This window comes from Pithys albifrons, chromosome 24 (genome assembly GCF_047495875.1).
Source record: "Pithys albifrons albifrons isolate INPA30051 chromosome 24, PitAlb_v1, whole genome shotgun sequence".
Taxonomy (NCBI): Eukaryota; Metazoa; Chordata; class Aves; order Passeriformes; family Thamnophilidae; genus Pithys; species Pithys albifrons.
The window spans coordinates 3264009-3284619 of NC_092481.1; the positions used below are offsets into that span (position 1 = coordinate 3264009).

The window sequence follows — 20611 nt, forward strand, 5'->3', positions numbered from 1 at the left end:
CATTTGGTGGTGGTTCCATGACATTGTGTGGGGACTGTCAGTGTTTCCAGGGGACCAGTGAAATCCTGAGTTTGCTTTTGGCTCAGAATTTCACTTCATATTCTGTAGCTCATCAGTTTAATGTTTTCCCCTTTCACCCTGTTTGCTTTTCTTCCCATGCCCTCAGGAAATGAAGGAAAAGACCCATGATGGTTTCACAGGTGTTTTCCTGCACAGGCAGCAGGAGAAGGTGGAGCTGCCCCAGCTGTTTCATTCTGGTTGTTCTTTGATGTCACGATCCCTGACTGTGCATTTGGAATTTCAGTCAGGAATTGTCACTTTCTAAATGGGAAGGTGTCAGTCTGACCCAGGTGGGAGGAGGATGTGGACTGGGATAACATGCACCAGGATCAGCCAGTGTTTGTCTTGCTATCCCCCCAAAACTCAGGGGGAATTGGAGCTTGGAGATTCCCAGTCATGGATGGAAGGAGCAGTTTGTGCCTGGCCCTTTCCTGGGAATGAGCTGCTGGCACAGAAACCCCCTCTGCTCCAAATCTGTGCCATGGGGCTGCAATTCCTTGGCACTCTCTTTCCCAGTCCAGCTTCTCTTGGTACACCCAGAGCAATCTGGAGTTTAGGCTGGAGCCTCAACTTGTCTCTTCTCTGCATGTTTTCCAGGAGTTTTTCCTCCTCATAAAACCTGGGGGGAACATTCATCAAACAAAAAGCTCAAGATGTTCTCCTGAGCATCTCTGGGCTTGGAAACACCAAGGGTGTTCCACTGGTGTGTCCCCACAATCCCTGGGAATGTGGGGAGGAGAGGGGGCAGCTTTTAGCAGGAGTTTGTAGATGTTCCTGAGTAATACCCCAAATTTAGACTTGGGCCATGCACAAACTGCTCAGACTGAGCTTCCACAAACCCTTCTCTGGCAGAGGTGGCTTGGAAGGAAGAAGTGACATTCCCAGCCTTCCATCAATGCCCTGAAAAACAAAGAGGCAAAGGCTATTTTGTGAGTTTTTTGGGTTGAGTAAGAGGGTTAGTTACAGCTTCCTTCAAAACTGTCCTTTAGCAAATTGCAAACTGCTCACAGAAGGGATGGCAGCAGCTCTGGCAGCACGATGTTGGACTTCAGAGGTGCAAGTAATTCTGTATAATTTGATCATTTGGAACTTGTCCTGCCATATTAAAAAGATGAAAGGCCAATAGATCATCGGAATTACTTTCAACACCAAATATTTCCCCAGACTTGAAGAGGGGTCAGGGCTTGGCAAGTGGCTCAGACTTTATCAAATGTCAAATTAGCACGGCAGTGTGAGAAAGCTCTGTGGAAGTGATATTTTATTTCTTTAGAAGGAAAAGCCTTTTCCAGATGTATCTATTTAGGGCTTTAACATCTTGGGCTCTCATAATGACATTTTTAATCTTTTTTGCTGCTTAATCTTAGTACAGAAGCAAACCAGGCAAGGCAAGATGTTTGCTAATGGGGGATAATTAATGGGGAAATACCTCGAAGAAAATCTGCAAATTGATGAAGACCAGGCAAAGATTTAAACAAGTGACTGCCAGGGCTGCTCCTGAGGACAGGCCTTTGGAGGTGGAGGTATGTGGGAAACCTGTCACTGTGTGCAGTAGGAAGAGGGAAAAGCACAAAGGGGGCACTAATTGACAGGAAGCTCAGCATGAGCCACCAGTGTGCCCAGGTGGCCAAGAAGGCCAATGGGATCCTGGCCTGGATCCAAACTAGCGTGGCCAGCAGGCCCAGGGCAGTGACCCTTCCCCTGGACTCTGCCTTGGGGAGGCCACACCTTGAGTGTTGTGTTCAGTTCTGGGCCCCTCAGTTGAGGCAAGAGATTGAGGGGCTGGAGCGGGGCCAGAGAAGAGCAACGAGGCTGGAGAAGGGACTGGATGTGGCACTGAGTGTCCTCTTAAACACCTCCAGGGACAGAGAATCCAACATGTCTTGATCCAACCCCACTGTGATCACCAGCCCAGGGCACAGAGTGCCCTGGGCTGGTGATCACAGTGGGGTTGGATCAAGTCATGGTGATCATAGAGGGGTTGAATCAAGGGTTGGACTTGATGATCTAAGAGGTCTCTTCCAACCCAAGTGAGAAGAGAAGAGAAGAGCAACGAGGCTGGAGAAGGGACTGGAGCACAAGTGCTGTGGGGAGAGGCTGAGGGAGCTGGGGGTGTTCAGCCTGGAGAAGAGGAGGCTCAGAGGTGACCTCAGCACTGTCTGGAACTGCCTGAAGGGAAGTTCTGGCCAGCTGGGGGTTGGTCTCTTCTCCCAGGCACTCAGCAATAGGACAAGGGGGCATGATGGGCTCAAGCTCTGCCAGAGGAAATTGAAGTTGGAGAGCAGAAAGAAATTCTTTGCAGAGAGAGTGCTCAGGCATTGGAATGGGCTGCCCAGAGAGGGGGTGGATTCCCCATCCCTGGAGGTTTTTCAGCTGAGCTTGGCCATGGCACTGAGTGCCATGATCTGGTAAAGGGACTGGAGTTGGCCCAAGGGTTGAACTTGATGATCTCGGAGGTCTCTTCCTACCCAATCCATTCTATGATTCTGTGAAATCCTCAGGTGTGAGACCTGGAGTGCTGGTGATTCCTGGGTGTGCAGAGCAGGGTTTGGATACACAGACCCTGGGCAGGAATGGTGGTGATTCACTACCTGGAGTGGGAACAGACCTTGGGAAAGGCTCTTCCCTCCCAGCAGGCACCACAATTCCCAGCCCAGGTACCTTTTTATCCCAGATGGGGTGTTGGAAAAGGAATTCCCAGGGAAAAGTCACTCTGGGGCAGGCATCTTATTGCTGCTAATTAGGATGAAGCTTCCTAAGGGCCCCTCAGGACAGGGCAGTGATTCCATAGGGAATGCTGGGCACACCCCTCAGCTGAGACTCTGCAGCACCATTTAATGCTCATTTCTGCCTCATGAACATCACTGAGTGACTCTCCCCTATTAATTTGGCATAAAAGTGTAGGTTTTCCATCAAAACCAGCTCCTGTGGCTCACTGGGGGGGGGGGGGGGCACTTTGCCTTTCCCAGCCTGGAGCTGCTGCACTGTGGGCTCCTGGAACTAGGGATTTACCTGGCAGCAGGTGTGAAGCCAGGGCAAGAATGGTAATAATATAAAATATTACCAATAATAATGGTTATTATATTGCAGAGCCAGAGAGGAAGATCAGTGGGACATCCTCAATATTCCCTTTGGTTGGAATAATTAAATACAAAGTGAGAATTCAGCTTCATGCTGGAAATATCCACCCAAATGCACAGAAAAACAGCTCCAAAATCTGATTTAGGGTTGGGATATCCATCTCATGGGGCAAAAGCACCTTGTAGGTGAGCCCTGAGGAGGGAAAGCAGGAATGTGGGTGGCAGGAACGGGGTAGTTTCTGGCAAAATGACCAGTAAAGCAGCAAGATAAAAGGGCAAGAAGCCCTGAAATAGGGATTTCAACAAAACTTACCACAATTAAAACTGGAATAAGAGTTTAAATCAACAGAAATAGTCCAATTTGTAAAATCCTTTGGCTCCACAAGTTCCCTGCCAACCTGGGCCCAGTGAGTGCTTCAACACCAGGGGCCAGCAGGGGCTGGGATTTAGCTGGGACTTGCTGGCACAGCTGAGGTGAGAAATACATTTGTTTTCTGACTAAATCAAAGATTTTGAAGGGTATTTTATGTGCCTCACCCAAGGGATGAAGAATATTATGACACGTTTCAAAGGAGCTGTTGCAAATCTCATTTATTACTTCCCTGAAATCCTGGTCCATTTATGCTGTCCCAGCTCCTTTCTCGCCCACCAGGGCAAAAAACCCCAAAACATCCTTACAAAAATCCCACCCCCACCTCTTTTATTGCTCCAGAATCCAAATGCAAAGGGAAGTAACATTCCCAGATGAGAGGAAAACCAAGTTTCATGAATGCAGAGAAGGCAGCACTATTTTCTGTTACTTGTGGGCACGTCCAGCACTGTCCCAATCCACTGGATTCATTCCCATTCCAGTGCCAGTCCCATCCCATTCCCCCCCACCCCATTCCCTCTTCACATTCCCCCCTTCCCACTTCATTCTCAACCCCACTCCTCCACCCCATCCCACCCCATTTCACTCCATTCCCCCTCTATCCAATTCCCCTCCCCTCTCCTCTCCTCTCCCTCTCCTCCCCTCTATCCTCATCCCTGTCCTATCCTTCTCCCCACCCCATTCCCTCTCCCCACCCCATCCCACCCTATTCCCCCTCTATCCCACCCCCTCCCACCCCATTCCCTCCCATCCCATCCCATCCCATTCCCCCTCTATCCCATCCCATTCCCCCTCTATCCCATCCCATCCCATTCCCCCTCTATCCCATCCCATCCCATTCCCCCTCTATCCCATCCCATCCCATTCCCCCTCTATCCCACCTCATCCCATCCCATTCCCCCTCTATCCCATCCCGTTCCCCCTCTATCCCATCCCATCCCGTTCCCCCTCTATCCCATCCCATCCCGTTCCCCCTCTATCCCATCCCATCCCGTTCCCCCTCTATCCCATCCCATCCCGTTCCCCCTCTATCCCATCCCGTTCCCCCTCTATCCCATCCCGTTCCCCCTCTATCCCATCCCGTTCCCCCTCTATCCCATCCCGTTCCCCCTCTATCCCATCCCGTTCCCCCTCTATCCCATCCCGTTCCCCCTCTATCCCATCCCGTTCCCCCTCTATCCCATCCCGTTCCCCCTCTATCCCATCCCATTCCCCCTCTATCCCATCCCACCCCATCCCATTCCCCCTCTATCCCATCCCATCCCATCCCATCCCATTCCCCCTCTATCCCATCCCATTCCCCCTCTATCCCATCCCATTCCCCCTCTATCCCATCCCATTCCCCCTCTATCCCATCCCATTCCCCCTCTATCCCATCCCATTCCCCCTCTATCCCATCCCATTCCCCCTCTATCCCATCCCATTCCCCCTCTATCCCATCCCATTCCCCCTCTATCCCATCCCATTCCCCCTCTATCCCATCCCATCCCATCCCATTCCCCCTCTATCCCATCCCATTCCCCCTCTATCCCATCCCATTCCCCCTCTATCCCATCCCATCCCATTCCATCCCATTCCCCCTCTATCCCACCCCACCCCACCCCACCCCACCCCATCCCACCCCATCCCACCCCATCCCACCCCATCCCACCCCATCCCACCCCATCCCATCCCATTCCCCCTCTATCCCATCCCATCCCATTCCATCCCATTCCCCCTCCATCCCATCCCATTCCCCCTCCATCCCATCCCATTCCCCCTCTATCCCATCCCATCCCATCCCATCCCACCCCATCCCATCCCATCCCATTCCCCCTCTATCCCATCCCATCCCATCCCATCCCATCCCATCCCATCCCATCCCATCCCATTCCATCCCATTCCCCCTCTATCCCACCCCACCCCACTCCCCCCCATTCCCCAGCGCCGCCTCCCCGCGGGGCCGCCCCGCTGCCCGTGCCCGTTCTGCGCATGCGCCGCCGCGCGCCGTGTCGGGGGCTCTCGGGCCCCTCCGCGAGGCCCCGGTGAGTGCGGGGGGCGCCATGTTGGGGGGGGCGGCGTGAGGGGCGCGGGTCGGGCCGGGCCGGGCGGGCGCGGCCGAAACTCGCCCAAACCCGGCACAAAACCCACCAAAAACACCGCAAAAAGCTCGGGGGGCACCGCTCGGGGCCGTCACAGAAACAGCTGCGCTGTCCGAGGGGGTTTCCGCGTGTTTAAAGCGGCGCGGGGGGATCGCGGTGCGGTGGGGGCTCCTCGGGGTGTGACAACTGCAAAACTAACAAATATATCAACGCAAGTTCTTGCGGATTTCCCCCTCCGAAACCGGAAAGGTTTAAGTTTCTAAATAACAGATTTTACGTGAGAGGGGAAAAAAAAAAAGCTGAAACAACATCAAACTTTGTGAAGAGGTGGAGAAATGGACTCGGGGTGGTGCGAGCGGAGGGAAGGCCGGAGCCAAATAAATAAAGGGGTTAAATAAATAGTAAATATCATCCTTTAAAAGTATCGGTGGTCTGAGGGTGTGGGACAATCTAAGCGATGTTTGGTGTCAGGAGAAAGAATTTGGGACAGTTTTGTGGAGTTCTGGTGCCCCAAGGAGTGGGGTTAAATTTTTAATACGAAAACACTCGATTTATTCAATTAGTGCTGTGGTAAGTTTAAAAAAAATAAACAAAAAAAATAAAACCATTGGCCTGTACTTGGGATTAAAGAGCTGTGATAGTTTGTGCCAAGTTGTAAAAGACCTTTCTGGTATTTATTTTATCATATAATAAAGCAGAAGGAAAAGGGGGACTTGGTGCTTTAAACTTTTCTTCCCCCTCAGCAAATTAAAACAATCCGAGGTGGCCTCGCCGCTGATTTTTGCTTCCCCCTCTGCTCCATAATTATTTAAATTCCGTATTTTTGAGGATGGGAACAGCGATTTCCTCAGCCTGGCGATGTAAAATACGTAGCAGTGATTAGTGGGAGTCCCCGGGGAGATTTGCTGGATTGTGGTGTTATAAAGTAATTACAGCTGCAATTAAAACACGGGACACTTTTGGCCTCTGCGCGCTGATTTTGCCCTGAAATTGATTGCGCCTCGCGCTGCAAATAATCCCATTAAAGCTGAACGTGTGTGGAGCGAGTTGGAATTGCCGGTGAGTGGGAACGGAGCTGGATTGGGGTGCAGGGCCAGCCCTGCTCTGCTTGGCCACGGTTAATTTAAGGGGTTTTGGGGGGTTTTATTGCCGTGGGGACGGTGGGTGGGCACGGCCAGATGTTCCTCAGACCCTTCCAGACCCACTGACCCCTCGGGGGGTTTTCCTTCTCCCAGCCTTGCTGTTTGTCTGCAGTTCTTACCACCAGTCCTCTCTTTACTCCCATTTTAACTCTTTTTTTTTACCACCAGTTCTTTCTTTACTCCAATTTTAAATCCCTTTTTACCACCAGTTCTCTGTTTACTCCAATTTTAAGTCTTTTTTTATCCCCAGTTCTTTCTTTACTCCAATTTTAAGTCTCTTTTTACCACCATTTCTCTCTTTACTCCAATTTAAAATCTCTTTTTACCCCCAGTTCTTTCTTTACTCCAAGTTTAAGTCTCTTTTTACCATCAGTTCTTTCTTTACTCTGATTTTAAGTCTCTTTTTACCACCAGTTCTTTCCTTACTCCAATTTTAAGTCTCTTTTTACCACCACTTCTCTCTTTACTCCAATTTTAAGTCTTTAGGTTGGTTATTAAAAGTAGTACTTAGAATTTTTTTAAAGCAGCATCTGCACTTTTACTTGATAATGTGCTTGAAATTGTGTTGGTTTATCTGCCAGGTCTGGCTGTTCTTGTCTCACTTCTGCCTTGATGCAAAGCTCTTAATCCAAATACTTCTGGATAGGACAATATTTATTCCATTGGTGGTGGGAGAGACAAATTTGAGGGTGAAGCCTCCTCACCATTGAGTCCATCAGCAGCAAATTTGCTGGTGACACCAAGCTGGGAGGGAGTGTCGACCTGCTGGAGGGCAGGAGGGCTGTGCAGAGGGACCTGGAGAGGATGGAGGGATCTGGAGAAGGATCTGGACAGGTTGGAGGGATCTGGAGAAGGATCTCGACCTGCTGGAAGGCAGGAGGGCTCTGCAGAGGGATCTGGAGAGACTTGAGGGATGGGCTGATTCCAATGGGATGAAGTTCACCAAGGCCAAGTGCAGGTCCTGCCCTTTGGCCACAACAACCCCCTGCAGCGCTCCAGGCTGGGCACAGAGTGGCTGGAGAGGGACAGGCAGAGGGACCTGGGGGGACTGAGGGACAGGAAGCTCAACAGGAGCCACCAGTGTGCCCAGGTGGCCAAGAAGGCCAATGGGATCCTGGCCTGGATCCAAACTAGCGTGGCCAGCAGGCCCAGGGCAGTGACCCTTCCCCTGGACTCTGCCTTGGGGAGGCCACACCTTGAGTGTTGTGTTCAGTTCTGGGCCCCTCAGTTGAGGAAAGAGATTGAGGGGCTGGAGCGGGGCCAGAGAAGAGCAACGAGGCTGGAGAAGGGACTGGATGTGGCACTGAGTGTCCTCTGAAACACCTCCAGGGACAGAGAATCCAACATCTCTTGATCCAACCGCACTGTGATCACCAGCCCAGGGCACAGAGTGCCAGAGTGATCCCAGTGGGGTTGGATCAAGGGTTGATGATCTCCGAGGTCTCTTCCAACCCAAGTGAGAAGAGAAGAGCAACGAGGCTGGAGAAGGGACTGGAGCACAAGTGCTGTGGGGAGAGGCTGAGGGAGCTGGGGGTGTTCAGGCTGGAGAAGAGGAGGCTCAGAGGTGACCTCAGCACTGTCTGGAACTGCCTGAAGGGAAGTTCTGGCCAGCTGGGGGTTGGTCTCTTCTCCCAGGCACTCAGCAATAGGACAAGGGGGCACGATGGGCTCAAGCTCTGCCAGGGGAAATTGAAGTTGGAGAGCAGAAACAAATTCTTTGCAGAGAGAGTGCTCAGGGATTGGAATGGGCTGCCCAGAGAGGGGGTGGATTCCCCATCCCTGGAGGTTTTTCAGCTGAGCTTGGCCGTGGCACTGAGTGCCATGATCTGGTAAAGGGACTGGAGTTGGCCCAAGGGTTGGACTTGGTGATCTCGGAGGTCTTTCCCAACCCAATCCATTCTATGATTCTGTAACCCCCCCTTGTCCTTTTCCATGAGTGCTGGTGTTTTTTGGGAGGTGAGATGTGCAGTTCTACTGGAACAAGGGGTCAGGTTCCCTCAGGATGGTGATGGAGGTGACAGAATCAAGGAATATCCTGAGCTGGAAAGGACCCACAGAGGTCATCGAGTCCAACCCAGGACAGACCAAGAATCCCACCAGGAGTGTTGTCAGAGAGGTGGTGATGGAGATGTGGATGCACATGTGGAGTGTCCATGTAAAGCATTTTGGAGGCTTAAATCCCAGTAATTATTATCAGAGTCCCATTATCAGTGCACAGTTTTTAGGAAAACATGAATCAAAACCAGACTTGCTCAGACTGGACCTTTATAGTCTCTCTGAAATCCTGAGGTGGTTCCTGAGTTGCAGTGTTGGTTCTTCCCCTGTACAAACATTCTCTTTCTCCCATAGTTTGTATAATTTTTAACCTATTTCCACCTTTTCTCAAGCCCTCCATGAGCACTGCTGGGTTGGAGGAGCAGGAAGAAGGGAGTAAAGTGGGATGAAAAATTAGATCAGAGACTGTGGGGAGGAAATGAGCAAATGTCTCCTCGTTAAGGAAGGCTCCAACACCTGGAATCAATTAACAGCCAAAGGAAACTGAGTTCCCTCCAAACCCTGTTTCTCCTAATTAGCAGAACTCCCTGTTCTCAGTGAGGTGTGAGGGCAGATGTGCTTTGCTGAATTTGGCAGATTGTTCTCTAGAGAATGGTTCAACTTATTGGTAAAATACTTCACCCCCAAGGAATGGGTGTTTTACTCCCAGGTTTAGCATCTTTGGGCTCATCTCCTGTTTGTTTTGTTTTGTTTTTTTTAATTTCTGATTGAACCCAGCGAAGTGACAGGATAAATGCAGGGTAGAGCTGAGCAAACAGGTAGATGTTGCACTCATGAATCACACAGGATTTGTTGTGACAACCCTGTTTGTGCTGGAGCTTTTAAACCTTCTGAAAGGCTGAGGGAGTGGGGATTGTTCAGCCTGGAGAAGAGAAGTTTGAGGGTGAATTCATTGTGGCCTTGCAGTGCCTGAAGGGAACCTGCAAGAAAGATGGAGAGGGACTGTTTGTAAGGGCCTGGAGGGACAGGACACAGGGAATGGCTTCCCACTGCCAGAGGGCAGGGATAGATGGGATATTGGGAAGGAATTCCTGGCTGGGAGGGTGGGCAGGCCCTGGCACAGGTTGGGCAGAGAAGCTGTGGCTGCCCCATCCCTGGGAGTGTCCCAGGCCAGGTTGGACAGGGCTTGGAGCACCCTGGGCTGGTGGGAGGTGTCCCTGCCCATGGCAGGGGTGGCACTGGATGGACTTTAAAGTCCCTTCCAAGCCAAACCATTCCATGATTCTGTGAAACAAGCACAGGGAATGATCCTGGATTGTTGGAGAATTACAGAATCTCAGCTCTGCCCTGTAACTGCTAAAGCTGAGATGGGGTACCAGAACTGTAAGAAAAATGTTACTTTGCAATTTCTGTTGCACAATTACCTGCAAAATCAGGCACTGTGGCTGCTCCTGTCTCTTGACTTCAGCAACAAATGGATCTGAGAAGACAAACCTACATTGGCTCTTCTCCCAGGCACTCAGCAACAGGACAAGGGGGCACGATGGGCTCAAGCTCTGCCAGGGGAAATTGAAGTTGGAGAGCAGAAAAAACTTCTTTGCAGAGAGAGTGCTCAGGGATTGGAATGGGCTGCCCAGAGAGGGGGTGGATTCCCCATCCCTGGAGGTTTTTCAGCTGAGCTTGGCCGTGGCACTGAGTTCCATGATCTGGTAAAGGGACTGGAGTTGGACCCAGGGTTGGACTTGATGATCTGGGAGGTCTTTTCCAACCCAATCCATTCTATGATTCTCTGGATGTGGCACTGAGTGAGAATCCACCATGTCTTGATCCAACCTCACTGTGATCACCAGCCCAGGGCACAGAGTGCCCTGGGCTGGTGATCACAGTGGGGTTGGATCAAGGGTTGGACTTGATGATCTCAGAGGTCTTTTCCAACCCAATCCATTCTATGGTTCTGTGATTCTTGTCTTTTTAAGTCTTTCATTGATTCTGGGCACTTCTTTGCTTTTGAAATACTTGCCATTATTCAGCATGGAGTGGTTGCTGCTGGTGCCAGTGGGAAACTCTGGTGGCTCTGGAGTTTAAGCCCAGTCCCCTTAACACCAAGTCATTTGGAGTTTAGACAGCAAGTCTTAATTATTACCCAGAAAATTATAAGCACTTGGAAAAGTATCAAGTAATAAGGTAGCAAATAAAATAACTAGTGCAGAGATTTGATAAATCTTTTCTCCATGAGCCTCACACAACAAGCAGCCATTCCAGATGTCAGCAGAGATGGGGGGCAACAAAACATTATGGGCAATGACTTGCTCTTCTTGATGGTTTTCAGTAACTACTCCCACTTTCAGAGTGGCTTTTATTGCAAAATTAATTCTTTGTGCCTTAGTTAAACATGTAAGTGGTGTGACTGAACTTTTAGTTCTCCATTAGAAGAATCACTTCTTTCCCCCAGCAATTTTTATGTGGTCACAAAATGGATTTTCTCTTGAATCACAAATCTCAGCAGTTCCCTACAGGTCATTAAGTTTGGAGTGAAAATAGTTGTGATTGCAAGTGATGGAAAGTATTTTTATCCTGCATCTGTGATGTAGAAATCAGATCAGATTTAGAAGTGGCAGAAGTTCCAACGTCTTGGTAGGGACACCAAACCTTTCTGGGATTCTGGGATTCTACTTTGGGTCTCTTCTGCAGAGAAAATACAAATATGTGTGTGCATTTTTGTCACAACTGTGTCGGGAAACCAAGAGAGAATCCTTCAGTATTTTGAGCAATATTTTCCTTGATTTGTCATTACAATTTTTCTCTCTTCATCAGAAACAAAAATTAATGGGATGTGCAATGGGTGGAGTTTGGGCCTCCTCAATTCTGAATTTTACCTTTTTCCCCCTTCACTGACGTGGGCAGTGAAAGCACTTGAGCCTCATCGTGCCATTAAATCCTTCCCAGTGGCCACTGGCACTTGAGGCACTGGTGCAATTCCACTGCTCTGAAAGTTCATTTCAGTCCCTGACTGATGAGGTTCCTGGAGGTGAGGCTGGGTTGGGTTTTTTGTGCTGGTATTAGTTCAGCCTTGCAGAGTGTTGTTTGCCCGAGGTGAGTGGGGGGTTGGACGTGTGAGGAAAATTCCATCAGTCACCGACACAGCAAAGGACAGGCAAGGGGGGGGTGGTGGGCTGGGATGTGGTGGAAGCAGCTCCTGAGACCAGATTAGTTGTGCTGCAAGAAATGAGGAGGGTTTTGTGTGTTTGTGTTTAAATTGAATCACAGAATCATAGAATGGATTGGGTTGGAAAAGACCTCTGAGATCATCAAGTCCAACCCTTGGGCCAACTCCAGTCCCTTTACCAGATCATGGCACTCAGTGCCACGGCCAAGCTCAGCTGAAAAACCTCCAGGGATGGGGAATCCACCCCCTCTCTGGGCAGCCCATTCCAATCCCTGAGCACTCTCTCTGCAAAGAATTATTTCCCCTGGCAGAGCTTGAGCCCATCGTGCCCCCTTGTTCTATTGCTGAGTGCCTGGGAGAAGAGACCAACCCCCACCTGGCCACAACTTCCCTTCAGGCAGTTCCAGACAGTGCTGAGGTCACCTCTGAGCCTCCTCTTCTCCAGGCTGAACACCCCCAGCTCCCTCAGCCTCTCCCCACAGCACTTGTGCTCCAGTCCCTTCTCCAGCCTCGTTGCTCTTCTCACTTGGGTTGGAAGAGACCTCTGAGATCATCAACCCTTGATCCAACCCCACTGGGATCACTCTGGCACTCTGTGCCCTGGGCTGGTGATCACAGTGGGGTTGGATCAAGGGTTGGACTTGATGATCTCAGAGGTCTCTTCCAACCCAACCCATTCTGTGGTTCTCTGTTGGTGGATTCCCCATCCCTGGAGGTTTTTCAGGTGAGCTTGGCCGTGGCACTGAGTGCCATGATCTGGTAAAGGGACTAGAGTTGGACCAAGGGCTGGACTTGATGATCTCGGAGGTCTTTTCCAACCCAATCCATTCTGTGATTCTCAGTGGAATTTTTCTCCTGCTCCATGGAAGCTGAGCCAGAAGGGCTGCAAACTTTGTGTTGTCACTTGATTTACAATCTTTGGGTTTATTGCACTGTTGTGTTTCTCACATTTACCCTCCCAGAGAGCCCCTGAAACCCTCATGTTGTTGGAAATCAGCCTGAAATGGGATTTCTGCTGGAATGTTCCTCTTGCCCTCAGGTCTGATGGTGCTCAGGGAAATAGTGTGAACCCCCAGCCACACATTTAACCTCACACTCTGCTTTTTTTTGTGTCATCTGGTGGGTTTTTTCTTTCTTCTTCTTTATTTTTGGTCTCCTAACCAAGGCAAGATGGATGTTAAAAGCCCCAGCTGGTTTTCTGCAGTAATGATGAAGCATTTTCCCAAGTTCAGGGGCAGAAATGAGATCAGAAACCAGAGTATCTCTGACCTCTGCCTGTGGATTCTCTGTCTAAAGATAAAGCACACAGGTCTGGGTGGGAGCATATTAATTAAGCCCCATTATCTCTGCCAACCTGGCAGTCATTTATCATTTCATAAATCACAATCTGCAGCTTGGGACTAAATGACTCATCTCAGGTTTGCTGTATCTTCGTTTGCCTTAATGTTTCTGAGCCTTAAAATGTTAAAGATGAAAAGAAATTGGGACAAATGAGGAACTTTTGGGCCTCATTGTGGCTCCTCAAAATGTTTCAGGTTAGTTTCTGGTCTCTCTTTAATTATACCATTTGCTTCCTTTTATTGAGTTGTCTCATTTTATTGTAGATTTTACTGATAAAAGAAAAGTAATTTCTTTATTATATTTTTCTATGGATTTTACTGGATTTATAAAATGCAGAGATGAAGAAGACCCATTGTTGTGTCAGGTCTTCTCTGGTTAAGTACAAGATTATTTTCTCCCTTGTGATTTTTGACAGTTTTCCTGGCCCAGTTTGAAGTAAATTTTCAAGATTTTAATACTGGATTGGTAACAAAATACAAGTGAGAAACGAGAACACAGGACATGAGAGACCACCAAGCTCAGAATATTTGCAATATATTTTATAGTTTATAACTCGAAATTATGCAGAGGAAACACTTTATTTTAAACAACTGGGTTGGCATTACCAGGGAAGTGGTGCCATTTTAGCAATGCCTCTGAAATCCTGGTTTATTCCCTCTGCCCTTGGGATTCCTGCTCAGTGGGTTTCTAAAGACAAGGGAGTATTTGAAGTGATTGTTTTCTGCTAATAGAAATTAAAGCCTGATCTTCCTGATTCTTGGAAATACCCACACAACATACTCAGCAAACAAAGCTCTCTCTAGCAGGAGAAAGACATTTCCTCTGAAAGGTGAATTTTCCCAACTTTTGGGGTTGAGTCTTTAGATTCTGTTCCCACCAGTGGTTGGTTTTTTGCAGCTTTTGGCAGCTGCACCTTTTGTGTTCCTGGCAGGGCCAACCCCAGCTCTGAACCACAACCCGGGTCTGGTGGGCACAGACAGGGGGTCCTGTGCCACAGGAGTGTGTGTTGACTTTCCCAAATTACCTTCAGCTGTTCTATTTTTGTTTTTATTGTGCTCCTGACGGCTGGAAGTGACGACAGAACTGCCCTCAAAGCTGCAAGTTCCGAGTCTTGAGGAGGAAAAGATCGATTTCTGCTGCAGTAAATTGGAGCTGAAAGGGCTTGAGAGCTCTGAAAAATCAGATTGCTGGGCTCACATCAGGCATTCAGAGCAGGCCCAAACCTTCTGCAGGGGTTGATAATCTTCCTCCTTCTCCTCCTCCTCCTCCTTCTCCTCCTCCTCCTTCTCCTCCTCCTCCTTTTTCTCCTCCTCCTCCTCTTCCTCCTCCTCCTTTTCCTCTTCCTCCTCCTCTTCCTCCTCCTCTTCCTCCTCCTCTTCCTCCTCCTCTTCCTCCTCCTCTTCCTCCTCCTCCTTTTCCTCCTCCTCCTTTTCCTCCTCCTCTTCCTGCTCCTCCTCTTCCTCCTCCTCCTCTTCTTCCTCTTCCTCCTCCTCTTCCTCCTCCTCCTTTTTCTCCTCCTCCTCTTCCTCCTCCCCCTCCTCTTCCTCTTCCTCCTCCTCTTCCTCCTCCTCCTCCTCTTCCTCCTCCTCCTCCTCTTCCTCCTCCTCCTCCTCTTCCTCCTCCTCCTCCTCCTCCTCTTCCTCCTCCTCTTCCTCCTCCTCTTCCTCCTCCTCTTCCTCCTCCTCTTCCTCCTCCTCTTCCTCCTCCTACTTTTCCTCCTCCTCCTCCTCCTCCTCCTCCTCCTCCTCCTCCTCCTCCTCTTCCTCCTCTTCTTCCTCCTCTTCTTCCTGTTCTTCCTCCTCTTCCTCCTCTTCCTTCCTCTTCTTCTTCTTCTTCCTCCTCCTCCTCCTCCTCCTCCTCCTCCTCTTCTTCCTCCTCTTCCTCCTCCTCCTCCTTCTCCTCCTCCTCCTCCATGGAATTGGGTCCCCTGACTCCTTTGGATTATTGTTCTGCAGTGGCCCAACTCTTGCCCTGTATTTAACCCAAGTCATTTCACATCTTGCTCCTTCAAACATCTCAAGTGTTTTGCCACAGGTTTCCCCTTGAGCAGCAGAAAATGTTCCTTTGCAGAAACAGCTTTGCTTTTATTGATTCCTGTTAATAGCAGAGGATCAGCAGAGCAGCACGTTATTTATTAGCCTGAAAGGCACCAAAGAATGTCTTGTTTCATATTAGATGATCAAGTCTGAGAGCCCTGGGTGCCTCTGTTAGTGGGTCTGGTGGGAATGTCCACAATAACTGGCTGCCCAAGGTCCTTGAGGTGCCAAACCCTTGTTGTTTTTCCTGTTTAATCCTTTTTTCCCCCCTCTATTCCTGCTGTATTCCCAGTTCTTACACGCATGATGAAATATATTTTTCCTTAATTCAAAAACTTCTCAGGAGGGACAGGTTATTTCTGTGGGGTTTGTGTGGATTTTATATTATCAACCTGCTCCATTGTGTAAAGGAAGATGCAACCCTGATGGCAGCAGTGACACAATTCCAGAAGCTGGGAATGAGCGGTATTGCCTTGAAGAGCCTTGGGATGAAACTGGAGGTTGCCTTCATGACCAGCCAGGCCTCATTCTCAGATCAGAGACTGTTCATAAAGATCCTGGTTGGGGTTTTAATATTAATTTTTATGTTCTGGGGCTGGGCCTCCCCAGCTCACCTTGCTGGGGACCATCAGGAAGCACAACCAGGCTCTGTCTGTGCTGGTTTGGGTGGAATCAGAGCTGGTAATTCAGGTGCAAGGGCATCATTGCCCCCAAATTAATGCCCTTGGCTCCTGGGCAGGCTCTGCTCCAGAATGGCATGTGGAGCTCTGGAGATGCTCCTTCCACTGACCTTCTGCCCAGCCATCCACAGAGAGCTCCAGGGATCTGCACTGGGATCCAGGGATCTGCCCTGGGGTCCTGGGATCCGCCCTGGGATCCAGGGATCTGCATTGGGATCCAGGGATCTGCACTGGGATCCTGGGAGCTGCATTGGGATCCTGGGGTCTGTGCTGGGATCCTGGGATCTGCATTGGGATCCTGGGGTCTGCATTGGGATCTGCACTGGGATCCAGGGATCTGCGCTGGGATCCAGGGATCTGTGCTGGGATCCAGGGATCTGCACTGGGTTCTGCACTGAGATCCAGGGATTTGCATTGGGATCCTGGGATCTGCACTGAGATCCAGGGGTCTGCATTGGGATCCAGGGATCTGCCCTGGGATCCAGGGATCTGTGCTGGTATCCTGGGATCTGCACAGGGATCTGCCCTGGGATCCTGGGATCTGCCCTGGGATCCTGGGATCTGCACTGGGATCCAGGGATCTGTGCTGGTATCCTGGGATCTGCACAGGGATCTGCCCTGGGATCCGCACTGGGATCCTGGGATCTGCCCTGGGATCCTGGGATCTGCCCTGGGATCTGCCCTGGGATCCTGGGATCTGCCCTGGGATCTGCCCTGGGATCCAGGGATCTGCCCTGGGATGCTGCTGCTCTTCTGGTGGTGAACCAGATGGACTCCTGCAGGAACCCGAGTCCCCTCAGAATTTCCTCAAAATAGGTTGTTTCTCTTTGTGCTGGAACGACAATGGTGTTCTGTCTCTTCAGGGCTGCAGAGGAGGAAGTGAATGAGCCTTTGAGAAGCAAGTTCAGCATCTTTGAAGCTTCAGGAAATACAGGCTTTAGATAAAAGAGAGGGAAGAGGAGGAAGAACATTTGGGATGAGGCTTTGATGGGGTGCTGGAGGCAGGATCTGAGCCCAGGAAGTGGGTGCAGGAGGAGAAGGAGGATGGATGGTGCTTCTCAACTCAACGAGGAGCTTTTCTCAGAGGTGAAGCAGATGCTTTTAAACTGAGTTCAGCAGGTCTGAGCACAGAATGGGTGGCTGAGGAAAGAGCTCAGACTAATGAAGTGCTTGAAATAAAAGCTGTGGAGCAGAGCTTGCAAATGCAGCCACCTTTGACTTGCCTCTTTCATTCCGGAGTTCAGGAGCTCCAGATTGCAGACAGCAAAGAACATCGAGGAGTGAGTAATCTTTGCAGCTATTTGCTCATCAGAAAGGTGGTTTTTTAATTTAAAATTTAGATTTATTTTTTGATGCTCGGTTGCATTTTCAGGTCAGGACTGATAAAAGTTGCATATTAACACTATTTAACATGCTTTAATAATTTTATCTGGACCTGTGAAGTGTTACTTCATAGTCTAAAGAATTTTTTTAAGCTTGATGATGGGCTGATTGCAATGGGATGAAGTTCAACAAGGCCAAGTGCAGGTCCTGCCCTTTGGCCACCCCAAGCCCTGCAGCGCTCCAGGCTGGGCACAGAGTGGCTGGAGAGCAGCCAGGCAGAGGGACCTGGGGGGACTGAGGGACAGGAAGCTCAACAGGAGCCACCAGTGTGCCCAGGTGGCCAAGAAGGCCAATGGGATCCTGGCCTGGATCCAAACTAGCGTGGCCAGCAGGCCCAGGGCAGTGACCCTTCCCCTGGACTCTGCCTTGGGGAGGCCACACCTTGAGTGTTGTGTTCAGTTCTGGGCCCCTCAGTTGAGGAAAGAGCTTGAGGGGCTGGAGCGGGGCCAGAGAAGAGCAACGAGGCTGGAGAAGGGACTGGATGTGGCACTGAGTGTCCTCTGAAACACCTCCAGGGACAGAGAATCCAACATGTCTTGATCCAACCCCACTGTGATCACCAGCCCAGGGCACAGAGTGCCAGAGTGATCCCAGCGGGGTTGGATCAAGGGTTGATGATCTCCGAGGTCTCTTCCAACCCAAGTGAGAAGAGAAGAGCAACGAGGCTGGAGAAGGGACTGGAGCACAAGTGCTGTGGGGAGAGGCTGAGGGAGCTGTGGGTGTTCAGCCTGGAGAAGAGGAGGCTCAGAGGTGACCTCAGCACTGTCTGGAACTGCCTGAAGGGAAGTTCTGGCCAGGTGGGGGTTGGTCTCTTCTCCCAGGCACTCAGCAATAGGACAAGGGGGCACGATGGGCTCAAGCTCTGCCAGGGGAAATTGAAGTTGGAGATGAGAAAAAACTTCTTTGCAGAGAGAGTGCTCAGGGATTGGAATGGTCTGCCCAGAGAGGGGGTGGATTCCCCATCCCTGGAGGTTTTTCAGCTGAGCTTGGCCGTGGCACTGAGTGCCATGATCTGTTAAAGGGACTGGAGCTGGACCAAGGGTTGGACTTGATGATCTCGGAGGTCTTTTCCATCCCAATCCATTCTATGATTCTGTGATGGATGAATCTCTGAAGTCTGCCACGTGTCATTCCTTTTCCATTGCTGCCCTGTGTGTCTGCAGGGCTGTTCTTGGGCTGCTCCTGGATTTCCTGTCGTGTCCTCTGGGTGTCACACAGAAGGGCTGTTTGTTCCTCAGTGTCCCTGTTCTTCAGCAATATCCCCTCTGCCCATCCCTCTACTCCTCTGGGGGATGAATTTCCCACCAGCCCAAGTGTCACTGAGGATGGGTGAGGAGCACTTGGTTCCTGGAGCTCCAGATGTTGACAGTGTTTGTCCAGCACAGCTGTCAGTGCTCTGAGGGCTTTGAGGCCCATCCAGCTCCAGCTGGGACAAGTTCCCCTGGAATGTGACCCTTCTGTCAACAGCTGGGTGGGTCCTGCTGGTGCTGAGATCTTTGGGGAGCTGTTGCACATCATAACTGCAATAATTCTAATTGTGTTTGGTGGATGAATTGGAACATCAGAGCAGAGTTTGGGGTTAAACTGCTCCTCTGAGGGTGATTGTTCTGAGTGCTCATCAGAGCTCGGGGTCCCCAAGGGGAGCACATCCCAAGCAGGTACAATTAATCACAGAGTATTCCAAGCTGGAAGGGACCCTCAGGGATCATCAAGTCCAACTCTTTTATGTGAATGTTACTTAATTGACAACCACATGCAGCAAAGGGAAGGATTTTCATATGTACTAAATACATATAAAGGCAGAAGCTTTTCAATTTAACCATTAAAAGTATCCAAACCAGATGGACTTATTTGACATTTGTCTTTCCAGTTAAAGGGTTGCTAAGGAAGAACAAATATAATAAGGTTTGTAGCCATGTCCTTGATGCAGCTTTGAGATTATATCCTCCTTTATCACTTTTACAGGGGACAGGGTTTCTCCAAAATTAGAATATTGCAGAGAAAAGGGGGTTTTTCTCTACTGAGGTGGTGTGTCAGCACACGGGAGAATTACTCACCTCTCAGTGGGGTACTGGGGGTCAGTTAATGAAGGTTTGTACAGGACTTTGACAGAATTCATTGCCTGAAAGGTGTTTAAACATTTTAATTTGATAGTTGTCTTTTTCTTTGCTTCCACAGTGCCCAGCCCAAGCGTGTCCTACTCTGAATCCCAACCCTGTGAGCAGATGGATTGCTTGGAGAATGGGAAGTCTTGTACTCAAACAGGCTCCCAGCAGCACAGGGACAGGTAAAGAACCCCCAGATCTTTCCTGGGTTTTGTTTAAAGACATTTAAAGGGAACACTTTGCTAGAGAGAAGTGTTGCTGTGAGAAGAATGAACTCCTCAGAGCAAGTGTTGCAGTTCTGTACCCAACAAATCCTGCAGGCAACTTTCCTTCCTTCAGGATCTCAGTCCAGGCCTCCTTGTTCTTCCCAAGAGGTACAGACACCCTGGGAACTGCAGGAATAGTGTTGCACTTTGGTTTTGTTTTGCCCTTGGATGTTCAGTGCTCTCAGAGCCATTCCAGCTGGCTGCAGAATCACAGAATGGATTGGGTTGGAAAAGACCTCTGAGATCATCAAGTCCAACCCTTGGGCCAACTCCAGTCCCTTTACCAGATCATGGCACTCAATGCCACAGCCAAGCTCACCTGAAAAACCTCCAGGGATGGGGAATCCACCCCCTCTCTGGGCAGCCCATTCCAATCCCTGAGCACTCTCTCTGCAAAGAATTTCTCTCTGATCTCCAACCTCAATTTCCCCTGGCAGAGCTTGAGCCCATCGTGCCTCCTTGTCCTATTGCTGAGTGCCTGGGAGAAGAGACCAACCCCCAGCTGGCCAGAACTTCCCTTCAGGCAGTTCCAGACAGTGCTGAGGTCACCTCTGAGCCTCCTCTTCTCCAGGCTCAACACCCCCAGCTCCCTCAGCCTCTCCCCACAGCACTTGTGCTCCAGTCCCTTCTCCAGCCTAGTTGCTCTTCTCTTCTCACTTGGGTTGGAAGAGACCTCTGAGATCATCAAGTCCAACCCTTGATCCAACCCCACTATGATCACCATGACTTGATCCAACCATGACTTGATCCAACCACGACTTGATCCAACCCCACTGTGATCACCAGCCCAGGGCACTCTGTGCCCTGGGCTGGTGATCACAGTGGGGTTGGATCAAGACATGTTGGATTCTCTGTCCCTGCTCACAGTGGGGTTGGATCAAGACATGTTGGATTCTCTGTCCCTGCTCA

General features: G+C 50.1%; 1 protein-coding gene across 1 annotated transcript in view; it reads left to right on the top strand.

Annotated features, from left to right (window-relative positions):
- The first annotated feature begins 5462 nt into the window (after window positions 1–5462).
- LOC139682400 (lethal(3)malignant brain tumor-like protein 3) overlaps window positions 5463–20611 on the top strand; it is a 48103-nt gene continuing 32954 nt past the window's right edge. Inside the window, exons 1-2 of the mRNA XM_071576717.1 lie at window positions 5463–5531; window positions 19510–19618. Coding sequence (XP_071432818.1) covers window positions 19557–19618 — 62 coding nt within the window. The 5' untranslated portion in view covers window positions 5463–5531; window positions 19510–19556. The remainder of the gene's footprint in view (window positions 5532–19509; window positions 19619–20611) is intronic.